The sequence below is a fragment of the Balaenoptera acutorostrata genome, chromosome 7 (genome assembly GCF_949987535.1).
Source record: "Balaenoptera acutorostrata chromosome 7, mBalAcu1.1, whole genome shotgun sequence".
Taxonomy (NCBI): Eukaryota; Metazoa; Chordata; class Mammalia; order Artiodactyla; family Balaenopteridae; genus Balaenoptera; species Balaenoptera acutorostrata.
In genome coordinates, this window is record NC_080070.1 from 76,212,604 (window position 1) to 76,234,834 (window position 22,231).

Genomic DNA, 22,231 nt, shown 5'->3' on the forward strand with positions numbered 1-22,231 from the left:
CGTAATATTTGTGTTTTCTTTTGCTTAAAGGTGTTACATTACTTTAACTCAGTCACTTCATCTCACCATGAGTGGGGCTCCCGCTGGCCCGGCTGGTACAGGGAAAACAGAAACCACCAAAGATCTTGGCCGTGCCCTGGGCATGGTAGTTTATGTATTCAACTGTTCAGAGCAAATGGACTACAAAGTAAGTTAGTTATGAAATGATACATCCTAACAATATTATTCCTGACCTGGAATGAGTCAAACTAATAGCTAAAAACCCTTTTCTGTTACATTCTTAATGCCTCACTCCATCATTAAGTCCATAGGAAATATCTATAAGGGATTGGTGCAGACAGGAGCTTGGGGCTGCTTTGATGAGTTCAATCGAATTTCTGTGGAAGTTCTCTCCGTGGTGGCAGTACAAGTGAAGATGATACACGATGCCATCAGAAACAGGAAGAAGAGGTGAGTGGCGTGTAGCTTCTTCCTGTTCTTACAAGTGTTAAGGGAACCTTAGAGCAGTGCAGGAGACCTCATCTTCACAGTCTCCAGCTGGCTCTCCCTGTCCCATGAGATGGATAAAATGAGAGAGACTGGTTAATTGTGAAGAATTATTTTGAATAACCTCCTGTGTTTTAGCCGTGTTTTTTAAGTGTTCATTACAACAAAGGTGTATCACATACTTTAATCAGTGGAAGAATAAGCACCCTCTACAACACGAAGTCCAGTTATCAATTCTCAGTCCCGATCTTACTGGACCTTCTGGCAGCATTTGACACGGTCACTCCCTCCCTTCTGCGTGACACACTTTCTTCACATCGGTGCCAGGACTCCACATCCTCCCAGTTTTCCCCCACCCTCAGGGCTGCTCCTTTGCTGATTTCTTCTCATCTATAAAATGGGGAGAAGTACAGTACCCACCTTATGGATTACAGTGAGAATTAAATGCAGAACGCTTGGGCAAGTGCCTGACACATAGCACCATGTCAGTGTTAGCTATTATTTTTTATTATTATTTCCTGACCTATTAATGTTGGATGTCACAGGCCTCAATCTTCAGGTGTCTTCTTTTCTCTATCTCTACTTGTTCCCTTGGTCATTTCATTTAGTCATGTGACTTTCAATACCATATTGATGGTGCTGGCTACCAGCTGCCCAGACCTCCTTTCTGTGATATCTAGACTTACATATGCAATGTCAGCAATTGTCTTGGGGCATCTGAGGACTCCATTTGATGTCTCATTGGCCTCTCCTATTTAATATAGCTAAAGTTGAAATCCTGGTCTTTCCACTAGCGCTTGCTTTGTTAGTTGTCCTGTCCCAGTAGAATACACCCTCACATTTTTCCAGCTATTCGGGCCAAAACCTTTCCAGATGGAGCCAGAACCTAATCACTTCCCAACTTGGTGCCACTCTCTGAAAGACAAAACGTAGTGCTTAGGGTTTGATGGCTTCACTTGAGAAATCAGTATTATAATACCCAGTTGTGGATTCCTTTGTAACATTTTTGTATACAGTGAAATCTCATGTATCTGGCCTACCCATTGACTCCCATTTCTTAGGGTATTTTGCTCAGCTAGCTGTCTTATCCATAAGAACATGTCAGTCTCCCATCAGGGGAAGATCATCCAGCCCTTTGAAACTGTGAACCTATCATAGAAGTTTGCAGTTATTGTAGATACATCTGGATATTTCTACCTTCTAGAAAAATTCTCAGTCCTTCCACCACATGGCTCTGGGAAACCAGTTTCCTGTGACCAGATGTCTGCTGCCTTAACTGCCCCTGATCTAATGTCATGTTACAGAAATTAGATTCTTCGCCTTTGATCCACAGACATCTTTGATTTAGCTTTTAGTCGAAATCTTCTTATTTGATGTAACCCAGGTGCCTTTGAGGCCATCCTTTCTTACGGAGATTGAGATAACTGATCAATGTAAGGATTTCTGAAAATTTCCAACCATGCTTCTCAACAGTCTCCATGTCTGCACGTGTGTGATTTGTACCTGTTCGTCGTCATGCTAGCCCATGTGCAAACTGCTAGGCTCCTTCACGATTTCATGAGTTTTATTACATTCTCTTTCCACTCGAGGATTGAAGAGATGGGACAGTGCCTCACCCACAAAGCCTTCCAGCATCTTGCTGGCTCTGCCCCCTTGAGGTCCATGCCTCTGGCTTATGGCTGTCCCTGCTCTGTGTAATGGAAGAGCACTCAGCTACCCTGCTGCCCTAGCCACCTGCCAGACCTGTCTGCCTTCCCCAGGCTGATACTCTGAGAATGAAGATTTCTCCATTCTTACCTTGACTAAACACAATCCACCTTCTCTTCATTGTCTAGCATCTAAGAAACTCTTAGTCCTAAAAACCGTGGCTGTCTCTTTTCCCTCCCTAGTCCGTGTTGGAGGCCCAGCTCCTTAACCGCTTTAGCCCTCCCCTTTCTCAACAGGAGAAAGCCTTCTATTTGTCTGATTTCCCTCCATTTGGAAGTTTCCTTCTACATGTCCTTCAGTTTGGCTCCTACAGCCCTTTACCGTTCCATTGCCCTGGCCATCAACAGGCTAACGGCCCTTTCAAAGCTTTCTGAAAATCCTTCACTGCTTCTCCAATACCTTCAAGTCATGACAATAGCCATAGTCATAGCTAACATCTGTTGAGTATTTACCATGCCCTAGGCACTGTACTCTTAGCCATTTATATACATAATCTCTTTTAATCCTCATGTAATCCAATAAGGTAGGTAATATTATTATCCTCCACGCTTTTTCTTTTTTATTAGATGAGGGAATGGAATATGCATAAAGTGGTATAGCTGGTCTCTGAATGCTCCCAGTCTGGCCCCAGAGCTAGCTGTCACAAGCACCGCACTAATCTACCTCTCAGTGGTGGTCAGTAGATATTTGTTGACTAAATGGGAGGGAAGGAGAGATGGAGGGTGAGCAAATAGACAAAATAACAGCAGAACAAGGAGTCCCTTTCTCCTCTTGGCATGGACATTCTGCATCTGTACCGTATCACGTTCAAGAAATTGCAGCCCATGTTGAAGGCAAAAATGGCATCACCTTTCATTAACTGTTAAAGTAGTCAAGTCCTCATTTTTCTATTCTAGCATACTGCAGCCATGCTAAAACACAAAGGAATACTTGCCATACTTGTAATTCCTTTCGGGGAAGGGAGTGTATTTTTAATAAACATTCTTCAAAATATGTATGCTTATGAATTTTAAAGAAAATTGCACAGCATAAACAGCTTCCTAATAATAATTTGCATTTTGCAGTGGTTTGCATTTGTCAATGTGCATTCATAGTCAGTGAACACATTTAATTCTGTCAACATTCTTCTGGTAGATTTGTATTTCTTGGGGAAGCTATCACACTGAAGCCATCAGTTGGAATATTTATTACTATGAACCCAGGATATGCTGGTCGAACCGAATTACCGGAAAATCTCAAAGCTCTTTTCAGGCAAGTGTTATGCTTTGTGGGTTAGCATCTGGAGCACTCATGTCATCTAACGTTGCTGGTTTGCACTGTTAAATGATTTGTTTTTACTTGGGAATTTCTGTGGAAAACCCTGTATTATTTCTTTGGGATCCCTTTATAGAGAGAACTTTCACCGTGATAAATTAATTCTTTTGAAGTATAAAACCAGGACTCAAAATCATTACTTAAAAGTTACATAGTACATTTGAACATTTAATACTAGCTCTTTTGTAATGATACTTTTATTATAAATATAATTTTCACAAACTACAGAATATTTGGAAAATACGGAAACGAATAAAGAAAAAGTTACCACTTCACCACCCAGAAATAATGATTGTTGTATTTTTATCTAGTCTCTTATAATTCCTGTTTTATGAGGTTAAGATATTAGGTTAGATTTTCATTTAGTTCTCATTTAATATGTTGACATAAGTAGTTCGTCATATTATTGAAAATTCTTTGGAAATACCATTTTTTGTAGCACCAACATGTTCTCTCCCATGGCTCATCCATAATTTTCTTAACCATTCCCTATTGTCTGACATGGAGGGCTTGTGTTTTTCTTTTCAGTTTTTTATGATCATAAAATAGCAGGCTGTAAACATCCCTTCACATGAAGTGTTATCCTTATTTCAGGTTATTACCCAGAATAGATTCCTACATGTAGAATTACTTGGTGAATGATTAAAATCTTTATCGATGGTCTGCTTTCCAAATGTACTCTGACAGTTTATATGCTTATTAGCAGTCTGTCAGAGAACTTGTGCTGTTGCATCCAAACCTGTTCTGATTTAAATCAACTTTGGTCAGGTGTAATTTCATGTAATAAAATGCACCCACTTAAGTATCCAGCTGGTGAAAACCCTACCACAATCAAGATATGGAATGTTTCCGACACCCTCGGACATCCTCTTGTGCCTCTTTGAAGTTAAGCCCTCACATCACTGATGTCCTTTCTGTGACTCGAGGTTAAATTTGTCTTTTCTAGAGTTCCTGTAAGTGAAACCCTACGTGTGTACCTGTTTGTGTTGTCTGCTTCCCTTGAACATTGTGGTTTGGGGATTCATCTGAGTTGTCCAGCATATCAGTAGTTCGTTCCTTTTTGTTGCTGATGAACATTCTATTGGAGAGACATACTACAATTTGTTTATCCATTCACTAGTTGATGGACATTGTTTCCAGTTTGGGGCTACTATGAACAAAGCTGCTATGAACATTCATGTACAGTCTTTGTGTGAATATATGTTTTCTTTGGGGTAGATATCTATGAATGAAATTGCTAAGTCACATGGCAGATGTATGTTTGACTTTATTAGAAGCTGCCAATCTGGTTTCCAAGATGGTTGTACCATTTTACACCCTTACCACCAATGTATGAAAATTTCAGCTGCTCTACATTCTTGTCAAAATTTGTATCGTCGTCTTTTTAGTTTTAGCGAATCTGATAGATAGGTAGTGGTATGTCATTGTGGGTTTAGCTTGCATTTCCACGATGGCTAATAATGTTGAACATCTTTACATGTAACTTACTGGCCATTCCCATACCCTCTTTTGTGAAGTGCTGTATTCTGCATACAGTTTCTTTGTTAAATACACATATTGCAAATATTTTTCTCTCAATTTGTGGCTTGGCTTTTCGTTTTCTTAATGGTGCCCATCAAAGATAAAAGTTTTAAATTCAATAAAATATTATTTATCAATTTGTTTCATGGTTTTTAAAAACATCCTGTTTAAGAACGTTTGACTCGCCCCAGGTTGCAAAATTTTTCAACTACGTTTCTTTTAGAAGTTTTTTTTTTTTTTAATAGTTTTTATATGGATTCCCCCCCCCCCTTCTTTTTGTTAATGTGCTAAACTGTACTCATTGATTATTCAAATGCTAAACAATTCTTCAATGTTGTATTCCTGGGATAAACTCCACTTGGTCAGGAGATATTATTTTATATGTATTGTTGGATTCAATATGGTACTATGTTGTTGAGGATTTTAAAATTGATGTCATGAGGGACATTGCTCTGTAGTGTCCTTTCTTGTCATATCTTCGTCTGGTTTTGGCATCAGGGTAATGCTGACCCCATGAATGACCTGACAAACGTTCCCTTCTCTATTTTCTTTGGAGTTTGTGTAGGATTGGTATTATTTACCCCCTAAATATTTGATAGAATTAATCAGTGAAGCCATTCACCCATTTGGGCTTGGATTTTTCTTTGTGGGAATCTTTTTAATGATCAATTAAATTAATAGATACAGAGATTTTCCAGATTTTTTTCTTCAATTAGTTGTGATGATTTGTATCATTTAAGGAATTTCTCCATGTTATCTAAATTGTTGAATTTATTGGCATTAATTTGTTCATAATATTCTCTTATTATCTCTGGTGATGTCCTGAAATCCATGTCTGATGAGGGTAATTTGTGTCTTCCCTCCCTTTGTTTCCTTGATGAGCTAGAGGCTTATCAGTTTTACTTTTTAAGAGTTCTTTCATGTTTACAATATGTGTCTTTGTTCACGGTCTACCTTCAAAATAATATGCTACTTCACATATAATGTAAGGACCTCTGTAGTTTTTAGTGTGATGTCTTTCAATTCTTATAAGCTTAAAATTTGCTTGTCTGTCCATCTAGATGTTTAAGCATATTTCATTTGTATTTTCTTTTAATTTTTATATTATGACTTTTCAAATGTACTTCATCTGTTAAGGGCTTATTTTGGTAAGTAGCATGAAATGAGTATTTAAACAGAATTCTTTTCCCTTATAGTCAATTATTCTAGCACCTTTTAGTGAACATCTTCCTTTCCTCATAAAACAGCTTTCTCTCTAGCATAGCAATTTTATAATGTCTATTTTCCTTGAAAAAAACATTCTAGAGAATAACTATCCTAGAAATAAATGTAATGATTATAGAATATTTTCATTTGAAAATTGTACATCTCTGCAGTATTTTTACATTTGTATACGGTTCATCTTGCATCAATACATGTTTTCATTTGGGTCTTAAAATTGGGAATTATTTTGTGAAGTTTTCATAAATTTGGTTTAACTAAGTGCAGACTCATTTGTGTATGGGGGTCAGGACTGGTCTCAGTTTGAAGGACAACTGGGTGATGAAAGTAGTATTCATGAGTGGAAGCAGCATGCCTGAGCCTGGAGAGTATCATGACCCCCACCACGTGGCCTCAGCCGTGTGCTTGTACTGCTCAGAGCCTTAGTCTGCACCTCAATACAGTACAGATAAGAAGAGTAGCCACCTCAAAGAGTTGAGAGAACTGAGTGAGAGAGTGCCTGAAAAGCTTTTAGCATCGCTTATGGTATGAAGAATACTCATTGAATATCAGTTGTCAGTGTTAGTGGAAGTACCAGTTAAGTACATTTGCTAGCCTTTTCCCTCCCCTATTTACTTAAAAAACTGTGGGAAAAAACGTGGGGCTACTTTAGGTAGAAGCAGTCAATAACATAGATCCAGAGACTCAGGAATGTTTAGGATGAAAAATTAGATAGGCTTGCAGTAGACTGTAATAATATTTACAAAAAACAGATGGGTAAATATTACTGGAAAAGTCTAAAATGACCGGCTTATTTACTTATTTACTCTGGCTCCTTCTTTGCACTGGACTTCAGTTGAGTGGAATTTTTTCAAATGTTGCTTTTAACGGTAATTGTCCTGCGAGAACTTTTTGGAAGTCTCCCTTCAAAAGGAAGGGAATTTGAAAGTTATGTTTTGATACATTTTCAGCTTAAAAGTCTAACCAAGCTGGCCACAGGCAGTGTTGGAGATGGCTGGTATGAGCTTGAAAGCTGGTGGTTAACTTTTTGTTGTTGTTGTTTAATTTTTTAAATTTATTAATTTATTTATTTATGGCTGTGTTGGGTCTTCATTGCTGCATGTGGGCTTTCTCTAGTTGCGGCGAGCGGGGGCTACTCTTCGTTGCGGTATGTGGGCTTCTCATCGCAGTGGCTTCTCTTGTTGCGGAGCACGGGCTCTAGGCACGTGGGCTCAGTAGTTGTGGCTCACGGGCTCTAGAGCGCAGGCTCAGTAGCTGTGGCGACAGGCTTAGTTGCTCCGCAGCATGTGGGATCTTCCCGGACCAGGGCTTGAACCCGTGTCCCCCGCATTGGCAGGCAGATTCTTAACCACTGCGCCACCAGGGAAGCCCAAGAGCTGATGGTTAACTTTTCATGAATTTTGTGAGGTGGCTGTAAAGCACAGGTACTAATAAAAAACCAAATTGTATAAACTTTTGATTAACATCTATTAAAGACAAAGGTGATAAACATTCAAACTCATGACTTCCTAATTAGTTTATCGATACTTACGCTTTTAGGGTACTTGTGTCTATTGTGTCTCTATGGTGGTGTACAACCTCACATCTCGTGCCAGCTGCAAGTTTAGTGATACCGTGTTGGTAGATTGAAATCAGCCATGGTGGAGGTATTGATTTCATGGAAGTCAGCAAACGTTATTCTTTGGAGAGCCAGTTGTTGAACTGTTTACCAGCACAGCACTGGCCACAGATAAAGGCTGGCCTCTAGCACAAAACCTCACTCATCTTTCTGCAGTGACAACTTACAATGGAAGTTTACCGATTGTACCCACAGATTTCCCTTCAGCTCCTACACCCGTGCTTCTGCCATTTGCAGATTTTCCACCTTTTTCTCTGTGTCTAGTAACTCCTGGGCATTTTTTAGTTGAAGTGAAGGGTCTCAGTTAGCTATGATTGACAGAGGTAATTGTGACCTGCTTGGGAATGGTTAGAATGTTGGTATACATTAATCACTTGGTTTCAGCAATTTGTACTTATTACCTTATCACATTTTAAAACAAAATTGCATATTTACTTTGTAGACCCTGTGCCATGGTGGCCCCTGACATCGAGCTAATCTGTGAAATCCTGTTAGTTGCTGAAGGTTTTGTGGATGCACGCTCACTAGCCCGCAAGTTTATTACATTGTACACGCTCTGCAAGGAGCTGCTGTCCAAGCAGGTGAGGGGTATTATGTTACTTTTTCTGGGTTTTTACACCCCATTAAAACAGCTTCTGAAATATGGACACTGGGTAATTTATCACTCAAATTACAGTCAGACATTTAGGAGTAATTTTATATTTTCCACAAAATTTTGAAAATCTGTATTTTACAATTCTTTTTTTTTTTGAAATTAAAATAAGACTAATAAGAACCTGCTGTATAAAAAAATAAATAAAATAAAATTCAAAAATTTTAAAAAAAGAATCATATACTCCTTGTGCTAAAAAGGATATGGCTTTATTCCCTAAGTGCCTCAATTTCCTCATCTTCAACTTGGAGCCAATAATGTAGAGCACATATAAAGGTTGTTAAAAAAAACAAAAAAACAAAAAAAAAAAAACTTGAGACATTTTAAGTTGAAGGCTTTATTTGTACTTAATACAGCTTTTATCAATGGGCTATGTGATTTTCTTTAAATGTTATCACTGCTGTAATCAGATATGAATTTTATGAGACCTCCCTTTCCTGGTGGGAATATTATTTTCCAGGGAGAGATGGCAGGAGTGTTCATAAGAGCCAGGGAAAGCTGATTTTCTGAAGAACCCTTGAGAAATGCTAAATGAAAGATTTTCTCGTGTTGTTGGTAATTCTTTATTTGAAGGTAGACTTGGCGTCTTTGTTTGTGTTTATTTTTGCTCTACACTTCCTTTGTTTCTGAAATGGGCCAAATTAATAAATGCATTACTCTCCAGTCACTACCTTCTTGCTGTTTCATTGAAGCTGCTGGTGGGCCACAAAAATGCCATCTATATCAGCATCACTGTTTTTAAATTTAGCTTTGTGGTCACCTTTGACTTCATTCTTTTGGTGACCTCTTGTTAATTCCTGGTGACATTATTTTGCAGTTGTTCCAGGATGAAAGTATTAAAATATCACAGCTAGAACCACTCAGTTACTTGTACTGCCCAATGTACTCATTTAAAATTACCCTTTGTTGGGGTGAAGTTTGGAATCTGAGAGGCAAATTCATATTGTCATTTTAACAACTGTGAATTTACATTCTGGGGTAAAACATATCGAATTTGATAATGTGGAAAAATGCTTGTGACAATGTTATATGCAAAAAACAGTACAGCGAGCTGTCGATGTGATCTATAATTTGCATGTTTTATTCAATATATTTTCTATTACACTGTGTGTTTTATATACATATAAAGTGACTGGAAAATACATTGTGATTTTTAACATTTGTTTCTGGGTACTAAGATTGTGAGTATTTTAAATTTTTTTTCCTTATTCTTGTTTGTGATATCCTTTTAATTTTTTTCAATGAGCCCCTTTTAATTTTATAATGGGAAAACATCAGAAGAAAAAAGTGTTACTGGACCCAGGATACATGGAGTTGCAACCATACCCCATTCCCAGTACTAATACTTAAACATTTAGTAAGCATTTACTGTATTCAAGTAATATAGTTATTGCTGACAACGATGAACGGGGTAAACACAGAACAAATGAAGCAGACACTTAGATTTCTGACTTCAAAGAACCTATGTAGGAGATTTAGTTTACATGCAATAAAAATTAGAAGGAAATGGAGGATGAAAAGATTATCATAGTTTCAAGGAGGAAAGGAACCAACATTTACTGAACAGGGACCATGTGTTGGCTTTTTATCTTGACAAAAATACTATGAATTTGGTCTTATTCGTTCCATTTTACAGGTGAGGAAACTGAGTAAATAACCTATCCAAAGTTCCCAACTAATAAGTGGTAGGAGCAAGATTTAAATCCAGTCCTTTCTAACCCTTTCTAGGACATCTGTAACCACTTACAGGAGGGAGTGGGTGCGAGGGGTAGTGTAGATGAGGAAAGGGTTCTCCAACTTAACAGAAGTGTCAGAGATGAGATGAGGGGAAAGAAATTTGTCCCGGACAGAAAAGCTGAGTTAGGAACACAATCCACTGGTAGTTTTCTAAGCTGTAAGAATGGATTTGAGAAGAATCAGTGGACATTTTTGACCAAAGGAATAACCTGATGAAAATGGTGAAGATTATGTTAGCAGTTGTTTGCACTGTTTAAATGTCTAGGAGTGTCACCACGTCATCTTTTTGTTTTTTTTAATTGAAGTATAGTTGATTTACAATGCTGTGTTAGTTTCTGGTGTACAGAAAAGTGATTGTTATATATACACACATACATATATAATCTTTTTCATATTCTTTTCCCTTATCGGTTATTACAGGATATTGAATATAGTTCCCTGTGCTATACAGTAGGACCTTGTTGTTTATCTGTTTGATATATGGTAGTTTGTATTTGCTAATCCCAAACTCCAAATTTATCCCTCTCCACCTCCTTTTCCCCTTTGGTAACCATAAGTTTGTTTTCTATGTCTGTAAGTCTATTTCTGTTTTGTAAATAAGTTTATTTGTGTCATATTTTAGATTGCACATATAAGTGATCTCCTGCGATATTTGTCTTTCTCTATCTGACTTCACTTAGAATGATAATCTGTAGGTCCATTCATATTGCTGCAAATGGCATTATGCCATTCTTTTCTATGGCTGAGTAGTATTCCATTGTATGTATGTACCATATCTTCTTTATCCATTCGTCTGTCAGTGGACCTTTGGGTTGCTTCCATGACTTGGCTATTGTAAATAGTGCTGCAGTGAACATTGGGGTGTATGTGTCTTTTTGTACATCCTCTCCTTTAATAGTGTTACTACGATGACTTAGCCCCTCCCCAATCTCCCTGGCCTCGTCTTTCCCCTCTCTTTCCCTCCTTTCAAGCCCTAGTCTTCTTTGTATATCAGTGGCTTTCAAATGATTTTTACCATGACCCACAGTAAAAAATACCTCTCTGTTGAGACTCAATATACACATACATGCATATACACATACATGCATACACACACGCACCCAAGCACAACTGAAACAAAAATCTTCACCAAACACTTCTTACCCTTATTTGCAGTGCACCCTGGTATTTTTCATTCCATTCTGTTCTATTTTAGTACCAACAAAAATGATGGTTAAGACCCACTAAATTGATTTTATTATCTATTAATGTACTGAAAAGCATATACATTTATATGTGTTGCTTCACTGCTTACAAAGCATTAACTCATTTTACTTCAACAACCTTGTGAAGTGGGTGGATACTTTAATCTACCTTTTTATAGATGATGGTAGTAAGGCTTGGAGAGGTTAAGTGACTTTCCCGCACGCACAGCTGGGAGACATTGAGAGAAAGGTTGTTACTATGTGGATTGTAGATAGAAGACAAAGGAGAGAAGGTGGGTTACATACAGTCAGTCAGCTAGTACAGTGTATCTTTCTTGAGACCCTTGCCCTGTGCTGTGTGCTGTGCGCTGTGCTAGGACCTAGAAGGCAAAAAATCAGCATGGGGTTTGTGCTCCAGGAGCTTGGAGCCTGTGAAGGAATCTTTTGTAGGGGTAATGTGGAAGTCTCAAAGAGGTATTGGTTTAATCACTGAACTTTTTTTTTAAATTTTTATGGGGGTATAGTTGATTTATAATGTTGTGTTAGTTTCAAGTGTACAGCAAAGTGAACCTGTCATACATATACAAATATCCACTCTTTTTTAGAATCTTTCCCATATAGGCCATTACAGAGTACTGGGTAGAGTTCCTTGTGCTATACAGTAGGTCCTTATTAGTTATCTATTTTATATACAGTAGTGTGTATATATCAATCCCAATCTCCCAATTTATCCCTCCCCCGCTTACCCCCTGGTAACCATGAGTTTGTTTTCTACATCTGTGACTCTGTTTATGTTTTGTAGATAAGTTCATTTGTACCCCTTTTTGTAGATTCCACTTCTTAATCACTCAGATGCTCCAGTCTTGATGTTGGCACTTAATACAGTCCAAACTGGATTATTAAAGTTCAGTGATTATTTTCTACATCTGTAACTCTATTTCTGTTTTGTAGATAAGTTCATTTGTACCCTTTTTTTAGATTCCACACAGAAGCAATATCATATGATATCATTACCAGGGGGTAAGGGGTGGGGGGGGGAGGGATCAATTGGGAGATTGGGATTGACATATACACACTACTATATATAAAATAGATAACTAATAAGGACCTACTGTATAGCACAGGCAACTCTACTCAATACTCTGTAATGACCTGTATGGGAAAAGAATCTAAAAAAGAGTGGATATATGTATATGTGTAACTGATTCACTTTGCTGTACACCTGAAACTAACACAACATTATAAATCAACTATACCCCAATAAAAATTAAAAATAAAATTAAAAAAAAAGAGTAATGAGGGAAATTAGAGATCCAGGGCTGGGAATGAGTGGAATATCAGGGCTGCCGGTGGAGAACAAGAGGAGTGTGCTTGTGGTTGGGAGTGAAAACACTGGAGTAATTGAAGCCCTGAGTTGGCAGGCTTACTGAGAGAACAGAGGGAGGAAGGCGGATGGAGCCTTGGGCAAATACTGCAACTAAATGCTATGGAAAGAAGAGATTTGCTGACAGAGGTGGAGAATCAGGCAAAAGAAGCAGGACGCTGAAGGGACACAGTTTTTACAATTTCAAGGAGGGGAGGAGAATATTATTTTACAGCATTAAGGCACATATTTATCTGAACTCCTTTCTTTTAGCTTTTGGCTTTTACTTCCAGAATGAGAATCTGATTCCCTCATAAAATTTTTGAAAAAATATATCTGTGTTTTGATTTTAGGATCATTATGATTGGGGACTTCGTGCTATTAAATCTGTCTTGGTTGTAGCTGGCTCCCTGAAACGAGGAGATAAAAATAGACCTGAAGATCAGGTACTGCAATGCTAATATGATTTTGTTGAGTGAATAGCTAAATGGCTTTGTACAAATAAAAGTATATATATCTGGATGGTGGGTCATACATAGCACGACTTTTTAAAAAGCATCACATCTATTTTTAATACATCTATTTTTAATACAGGATATTTTGAGGACTGGCATTTCTTATGTTATAAAAGACCACAAGTATTCTTGAGTAAAAGGATATGAATATATGAAAGAAAATGTGATTTTATAAGTGCTTCTGAAATACCAGCCACAAAAAGTATTTTGGCGATCATAAATAATTTAGTAATCAATGTTTGATTTTCTCTGAGGAACATTTAGAAAATCTGATTGAGTTGGGATATTAATCCTGAAAAAGTCCATGAAGACATAATCTAATGGAAGAAAGTATGTCCATTTCATGGGATGTGAGATATGTTTAAAGAAAGCAACATAGGGGATGCTCACCTAACACCAATGATATATTTAGTTGGTTATTTAGAGCTACTAGGGGAATGTTCCACTCACTATCCTTCATGGGGAAAAACAATAGCACCCATATCGTGCATTTTTCTCTATTAAACAAGTAGTGAGAGTAATGGATATACAGCCTGTGTGAAGATGCAGTATGGCTTGAGATTTTGAAAAAGGTCTACTCCTGTGAGTTTCTTTACATGTTAAGGGATATTTATCATGTGATTTTCTACCTCTCTTTTCCAATCTCTCTCTCTCTTCCTCTGAGTCACAATTCATGACTGGGTCAAGATTTCATGCATTTACCTCTTTCTGTAAAAGTCACTCTGATGTTCAAGTTACTGCTTTTAAAATCTAAGCCCTCTTTGGTTTTCAGCCAAAATAGAACAAAAACCCAAACTAAAAATGGGTTGAGTTTATCATTCTGAGATTCTTAGAGTATTTTGGACAAACCGGTCTCATGGGCTTGGTTAATTTACATCCTGGAGTTTGAAGATTACAGAGAGAAGTACCTCAGACCCTTTCTTAAGATCAAAACATTATCCAGAGAGGAATGGGACTTCTTTGTTGGTTTTAGTCTGAGGTTATCCGTGGTATCAGCAGAGCTTTCTGCTGTTCTGATATATGACCTTGTAAGCAGTGACCCTCCCTGTAGATAGAATGCCATTCTAATAGACAACAGTGTCTATCTCATGATTACATCTTTAGCTGTTGAGGTGTTTGTTAGACCTTGTATTGGCTTTTTTATGAAATGTTTTCTCTTTTCCTTTCTAGGTACTCATGAGAGCATTAAGGGACTTCAATATGCCTAAAATAGTGACTGATGACATCCCTGTGTTTTGGGGCCTGGTTGGTGACCTGTTTCCAGCCCTGGATGTGCCCCGGAGGAGGGTGCCCCACTTTGAACAGATGGTCACGCAGTCCACCGTGGAGCTCCGCCTGCAGCCCGAGGAAAGCTTCATCCTCAAAGTAAAAGGATCATTTCCTTGTCATGGCAGCCCTTGGGAGGTGCATTGACAATAACTGTGGTTAAGTGATACTCGACCAAAACATTAACTTACCTATTACACTGACCTTAAGATGCTCTTAATATATACATCAAAGCATTCTAATATTAGTCCCGTTCTGTGAGAAGGTGAAAACACAGAGAGGGTAAGTCATGGTTTTCAATGTAAGCAGACTTTTCATTAGTTTATAAAACTCCTTGGTTCTTCTTGGTGATGTGCACCAAAAATTAATTTTGCTCTCTTTTCTCTCCATCTTAGAGAAAGTTGGAAAGAAAGTCATTAGCACATGCTTGTAATGGGGGAGAAACGTATGATATCACCTGAGTTATCAAAGGCTTGTGCATATGCTCACTCGTTTGGGATGTAGTGAATACGTGGATGTTAAAATACATACAGATTATCTGTTATAGATATTTCAAAGGATATAAGTCATTAGTCAGTTGTAGATGATGTTGGCCGTATGCTGTTTCTGGTCACACTTCATGAAGAGTCATTGATTTTTGTAACTAACCCCTGCCATGTACCAAGTACCTCTGTACTTCACTTCTGCCTGTGTCACTGACTCACCGAGTAATGGTTTTTCTTCATCCTCATCCCCATACTCTACGTTGAGAGATCTGGGAGCAACTATACTTTGCCCTTGTCATCTTTTCTAACTTTCCAGGAATATAATGCTGTCAGTGGGGGCTGGCTCACGTTGTAAGGAAAGAACTGGGTGAAAATGGGCAGATTTTTTAAAAAATCACAAACTCATTAAAGGAAACTAGTGTGTGGCTGTTTGGTCTGCAGGTGGTCCAGCTTGAGGAGCTGTTGGCCTTGCGACACTCTGTCTTTGTCGTTGGAAACGCAGGCACGGGAAAGAGCAAGGTATAGTCAACACCTGTTAGCTTCCAGCCGCGAAAGGAACAAAATTGCGCGGGGTGGGAGACCTACATTCACTTCTATTTGAGAGTTCCCTTCAGTGAAGTTGCTCATAATTTTGGGTTAGGATCCGAGACTCTAACATTGCTATTTGATCACTTGACCCTCTCTCTTTATACTGGGAGCAGGGAGAGAGGAGTTAGTAGAACATTGAATTCAAATAAGTAAACTGAGGAAAGATTGGGCTTTCCATGTGAGATAGCATCCTATTCACTAACTTAGATGCATGCCATCCTGCTCTATGCATCTTTCAATAATATACCTGAATTCTTTTATCCAAAGTAAACATATTGAGAGACTCTAGAATAAGATACCTGGCTTATAGGATTGGTGTGGCCCTACCCACATTGATCAAAACTATTTTCTTATATTTCCCAAGTTATCTTAGTGTCTCCTCCCCATATCATTAAGAAAAACCCAAATAGTTTTCTTCAATACTCCCCCAGAAATATAGCCCTCTATAGGGCCAAAACAAAACTTGAAAAGAAAGGGAGGAAGCAAAAACCACATTTTTGAAGTACTTATTATGTACTCCGCTAGGTGCATTATGTGTGATTTACTCTGCACAACGATGATAGGCCATGGGTGTTATTATCCCCATTTTTAGTTCACTGCTTGATTTTGTTTGGTCTTACTGACAGTCCTGGCAACATACTTATTTTCTTGCTTGGCAGACAGTATATGCAGAACTGCATGCATTTTAACTGAGGGTGCTTGGGTATAAACATATTTAGTAACCAGCAACTAAAAATAAGCAGAGTGGGCATATGAGACTTTAGAGCATGGGTGTCTATAGAACTTGCCAGTATTTAGGTCAGAACCCAAAGTGGAATACGTGTAAAAGGAAGCCCTGTATAGGGTTTTTTCTACTGAAAAATGTAATCATTGAAATTGTAAAGTAGATAACTGATAGACCTGTAATTATTTTGTTAAAGTAAGTTTCAGATGTGAGCCATGGTGCAAGGAAGGATAAAATTGAATTCTATAATTTTCAGTAGATTAATGGTTTCTAAAAATAGAAGCTTAATATTTCTAAGACATTCAATTTCTTTCATCTAGTCTTCATTGATTCCGTTCTATTCAACCTTTGCTTAAGCTTATAGAACTGGAGCACCAAAGCTTGGGCCATGTTATTTAGCAACTGATTATTCTAAAGTATTTGGCAATTGTTTATCAGTCCTTTAAACCCCTGTGAGAGGAGATCAGGATGATAATATCTAAAATAAAAGCCATGGCTTTTCAGAGAAAGCAGAAAGGATAGTTGGGCAGATATTTGTGTTAAGGTGTCAATTAATTAAATAGACATGTATTAAGCACCTATCCTGAGAATTCTTTTTATTTAATTTTTTACACTTTTAAAATTTATTTTTGTTTCCTTATTGGCCACGCTGCGTGGCATGCGGGATCTTAGTTCCCCAACCAGGGATAGAACCTGTGCCCCTGCAGTGGAAGCACAGAGTCTTAACCACTGGACCCTCCAGAGAGGTCCTATCCTGTGAATTCTTATCACCAAGGCTTCTTTTCCTCAGTTACCTAGAACAGGGCTTCTCAACCTCAGCACTATTGACATCTGTACAGGATAACTCTGTCCTGGGGGCTGCTCTTTGACTGCAGGATGTTGAGCAGCACTCCTGGCCTCTGCCCACGAGATGCCCAGTAGCACGTCCTCTTCCCCCAAGTCAAGATGATCTCCTCTTGAGAACTATTGTTCTAGGTCGCTAGGTCTCAAAGCATGTCTAGACCAGCATCCTGGGCATCACCTGGGACCTTCTTAGAACTCAAATCAGTCCTGCACAAGACCTGCTAAATTAGAAACTCTGAGATCGGGTCCATTAGTCTGTTTTAATACCCTCTAAGCACTTTGGATGCAGGCTAAATTTTAAGAACAATCTAAATAATACAGGCAGAGTGGATTTTAATAACATGTACAGGAGCACATTTACATATAGTCCTTTACTTTGCACACATGGTTAAAAATCTCAGTTGATAGTGACTTTCTCTTGACAGAATCAGGTGAACTGATCCTCAGAGATTGTGGGATTAAATTTTTCAAGATGTGAATGAAAATGTGCACATGTAAATTTTTTCCCATTCTCAATATACACAGAATATCTAGGAACATATAATGCCTAAGGAAAACCCTTCAGAAATCTTTTGCTTCCCACTTGGCTTACATTAGTATTAATTTTCTTAGCGTTTTTCCTTCTTTCTTTTTCAGATTTTGAGAACACTGAACCGAACATATGTTAACATGAAACAGAAACCCATTTGGAATGACTTAAACCCCAAAGCTGTGACAACAGATGAACTCTTTGGTTTCATACATCATGCTACCCGAGAATGGAAAGATGGCAAGTAGTATTTCCCCTTTTGAAGTGCTAAAATTTTCTTTTTTTTTTTAATCCAGAAAATCATTTCTCAGTTCAAGCCAATTTTAGTCATGGTTGTAGATTTACTGTTTATGGGTTGGCGTTATTGGAAATACAGCAGCTCACAACAGCATTTATAACCTATAAATTAAAACTAGATTTGATTAAGTGGTCGATTAGCATTCAGCAGGTTTGTGCTCAGAGCTGTGTATTTTATCCCCCATCAATTATGTCAGGGCTCCCTGTAAACCAGCAGAGAAGTCAACACCAATGCCTCAGGGAACATTTATAAAGTATCTGATACAAGATACTGAGTTTCAGGCATGTGCTATTCTAGGTGCCAGGGCAAAAGTCAGTGGGACATGTTTCTTGCCCTGAAAGCTTTTGTGGACAAGCAGATTCCTTTGTTAAAATCACTTTTAACATTCTCATTTCCGTAAATGCACTAATCTAGACATCATCCTTGAGTCCTTTCCCACATTCACACCATACATTTAACCTCACAGCAAATCCTATAGGCCTTACTTGCCTTTAACATACGTATTGTATTCCAGTACTTCTCACCGTCTCTGCAGCTCCCACATGAGTCCAAGCCACCAGCACCTCTTGCCTGTATTTGCGGTGTCGCACCTCACGGGTCTCCGTTAATTCATTTTCCATGCAGCAGACAGAGGGCGGTCTTCAGAATGTTAGTTCTCTGCTTGCAGTTTCCAGTGTGTTTCATCACCGTTAGAATCCAACCTTTATCCAAGGCCTACAAGGTTCTGTGTGATTGAGTCCCTCTTCCCCATCTCTGATCTCACTTCCTATTCTCTGCCTTTCACTTGCACGTACACTCGGGCCTCCTTGCTCTTCTCTGAACCCGCCAAGCATCTTCCTGTCACGGGCCTTTGCACTTGGTATTCCCACCATCTGCAACACTGGAGATACCTGCATGGCTTGCTCCCTTATGTTACTGGAATGTCTGGTCAAATATCACATCAGAGAAGACTTCCCTGATGACCCTATCAAAGGAGCAGAGCTCATCATTCTCCATCCTAGTATCATGTACACCCTGCTTCCTTAATTTGTGGGACAGTCAAAATTTGCTCTCTTAGCCTTTCTTTTTTTTTTTTTTTTTTAAAGACTGTGGCAGAAAGGGAATAATATCCATTTATGCTGAAAATATGTAGAAGCCTTTCAAATTAGTGTCCATTAGAAAAGGTTGCTGGCTTTTTTATGAATTATGGTAGCAGGTTCTACTATACGCTATCACTTACCTTTGCACAAAATGCTTCACAGAGGAAGCAAAACCTTCCACATACCTGCCTCAAAACAGTTTTTTTTTCACCATAGTATTATATACTTGAGTTTTGAACAGTCAGCAACTATTAAATGTGCAATGAAACACTCATAATACTTAGCAAAAAGGACTCTGGATTTTAAATGTTTCTATCTTTACATCTTGAGAGATAATGATAACTTATTATAATGCCAGTGAACACATTTCCCAAAGAAATGTATCGCACTTCTGAATACTTTAGCTTTATAATGATCTCTCTTGAATAATGTTATAGAAAAATGGAGAAAGGTGGAATAAATTAATATTTGGCCTAAAATAGATACTGAAAATATGTGCATGAAAAAGGTTAATATTTTCATTTGGTATAAGTTTTGAGTTTCATGTACATCACCTGCTATAAATCTCCACAGGTGTTCTTCAAGGAAGGTACTATCATCTTTATTTGACATTTGGGGTTGCTCAGTCTGAGAAGTTAAGGAACCTTCTCATGGAAGTAAAACTTGCCCATTGGTCTAGATCTCAGGGATAGCTCAAAAAGTAGTGCTGTTTGCCCACCTGAAAGAGGTGGCAAACTTATAGCAAATTTACTTACTGAATTAAAGAGCTTCCAGTAAAAATAAGACAAATCTATTTTAGAAATAAATAGCACTCAACTCCATTATACATTAGGACTGCTTACTCTTAACTTATAGGTCTATTCTCATCCATTCTGCGAGAACAAGCAAATCTTAGGCATGATGGACCAAAATGGATAGTGCTGGATGGCGATATTGATCCCATGTGGATTGAATCACTAAATACTGTCATGGACGATAACAAGGTGAGTAATACCTCAGTGCTAAACCTTAAATGTAACACCTGGAGTGTACTGAGTTCCATTCACTTGTTGACTTTAATACCAGTTTCAGGCATTAACCTGATATTCTTTATATAATTACTATTTTGATGCGGCACCTTCCTGGTAATTCTCTTAATTTCACTATTAAAGAATTTAAGGGAATACATTTTTTCTTGTCTATAAATTTAACCATCTTTAAAGAGAGTTAGATATGTATCCAAGGATTTAGTTCATCCACATCTTACCATTTTCTAAGAGCTAGGGGTAAATTATTATTATATCTTCTCTTTAAGTATGGACTACTTGGATAATAAAAGAATGAGTTTGTGCCCTATGTTAATTGGCTAAATTTAGCTCTTGAAATTAAGTAGTTCCTATGGCTACAGATTTGAGTATGCATTCCTAAGCATTTTGCCATGGTTAATCCAGAATTTCCAGCAAAAACAAAAGGTGAAGATACAGGTCTGTGAGACACCATTGAAGCAACACAAGGTCTACTGTTAGGGTCAGGAGAAAGAAATCATTAATTGTCATTGCTATAGAATAGTAGTAGTAACCCCCTTAACCTAAGAGTAATTACTGTTTTCTGAACCAACACATTGTCTATCATAAAATACAGGTCTAAGATCCTTATACTTGCATGAGTTTCTATAGGACAATTTTAAATTCTAAATAAAGTTTACTTTTTATGGCATTCAGGCCTTTTTATGTAATCAAGTCTTAAAACAAGGGCCTTATATTTAGTAATAATTACCACAGTTATTTAAAGGTTGGCATGAGTGAGTCCGTGTTGGTGAGTTTGTTCCTCAGGGCTCAGCGAGCTCCCCTGAGGATGAACTGAGATCTTTATTCAGACTGCATTTCATTGTTTGTTTGTTTTTTATTTGTTTTTGTTTTTTAAACAAAACATTTTTTAAATGGAAGGATAGTTGAGTTACAATGTTGTGTTAATTACTGCTGTACAGCAAAGTGAGTCAGTTATGCATATATATATATACACATTCTTTTCCATGATGGTTTATCACGGGATATTGAATATAGTTCCCTGTGATATCCAGTACGACCTTGTTGTTTATCCATCCTATATATATTCAGACTGCATTTCTAACTCAGGCAGTGAGCTCATAGCCTTTGGCACTTCTCCTGGGGGAAGGACTTTGTGCTGTTTTGGAAAGTTAGCAGCCTTGCCTTTGCTGCCTAATGAAATGGCCACTTTTGTGCTGTGCTGCTCTGTCCAGGTGCTGACCTTGGCCAGCAATGAACGCATAGCTCTCACTCCCTCTATGAGGCTGCTCTTCGAGGTTCATCACTTAAGGACAGCAACCCCAGCTACTGTTTCCAGGGCTGGTATTCTATACGTGAACCCACAAGATTTAGGCTGGAATCCGTGAGTATTGTTTTTATTTTAATTGTGGTAAAATATACATGAATATCGAATTTACCATTTTAACCATTTTTAAGTGTAAAGTTCAGTGGCATTGAGTACATTCACGTTGTTGTACAACCATCATTACCATCCATCTCCAGAACCTTTTGCATCTTCCCAAACTGAAGCCCCATATGCACTAAGCAGTTGCCCTCCCAGCATCCCCACCTCCTTTCTACTTTCTCTCTATGAATTTGAATACTCTAGGTGCTTCTTATAAATTGAATCATATAGTAATTGTCTTTTTGTGCTGGGCTTATTTCACTTAGCATAATGTCTTCAAAGTTCATTCATGTTACAGCAGGTGCCGGAATGTCCTTCCTTTTCAAAGCTGAATGATATTCCATTTGGTAGAGATATATATATTTCATATTGTTTATCCATTCATCCTTCTGTAGATACTTGGGCTGCTTCTCCCTTTTGACTGTTGCACATAATACTTCTGTGAACTCCGGCATAATCTCTTTGAGTCCCAGCTTTCAATTATTTTTGATACATATATGTACAAGCGGAATGGCTAGATCATATGGTAATTCTGTTTCAAATTTTTTGAGGAACCGCCATACTGTTTTCCATTAGTAGCTACTCCATTTTACATTCCCATCAGTAGAGCACAAGAGTTCCAATTTCTGCATGACCCCACCAATACTTATTATTTTCTCTATTTTTTATAA

General features: G+C 38.0%; 1 protein-coding gene across 1 annotated transcript in view; it reads left to right on the plus strand.

Annotated features, from left to right (window-relative positions):
* DNAH11 (dynein axonemal heavy chain 11) overlaps positions 1–22,231 on the plus strand; it is a 326,952-nt gene that overhangs the window by 142,099 nt on the left and 162,622 nt on the right. The window contains exons 33-42 of the mRNA XM_057550027.1: positions 31–187; positions 305–450; positions 3,328–3,444; positions 8,310–8,448; positions 13,157–13,249; positions 14,489–14,683; positions 15,511–15,588; positions 17,861–17,993; positions 19,986–20,113; positions 21,370–21,518. Coding sequence (XP_057406010.1) covers positions 31–187; positions 305–450; positions 3,328–3,444; positions 8,310–8,448; positions 13,157–13,249; positions 14,489–14,683; positions 15,511–15,588; positions 17,861–17,993; positions 19,986–20,113; positions 21,370–21,518 — 1,335 coding nt within the window. The remainder of the gene's footprint in view (positions 1–30; positions 188–304; positions 451–3,327; positions 3,445–8,309; positions 8,449–13,156; positions 13,250–14,488; positions 14,684–15,510; positions 15,589–17,860; positions 17,994–19,985; positions 20,114–21,369; positions 21,519–22,231) is intronic.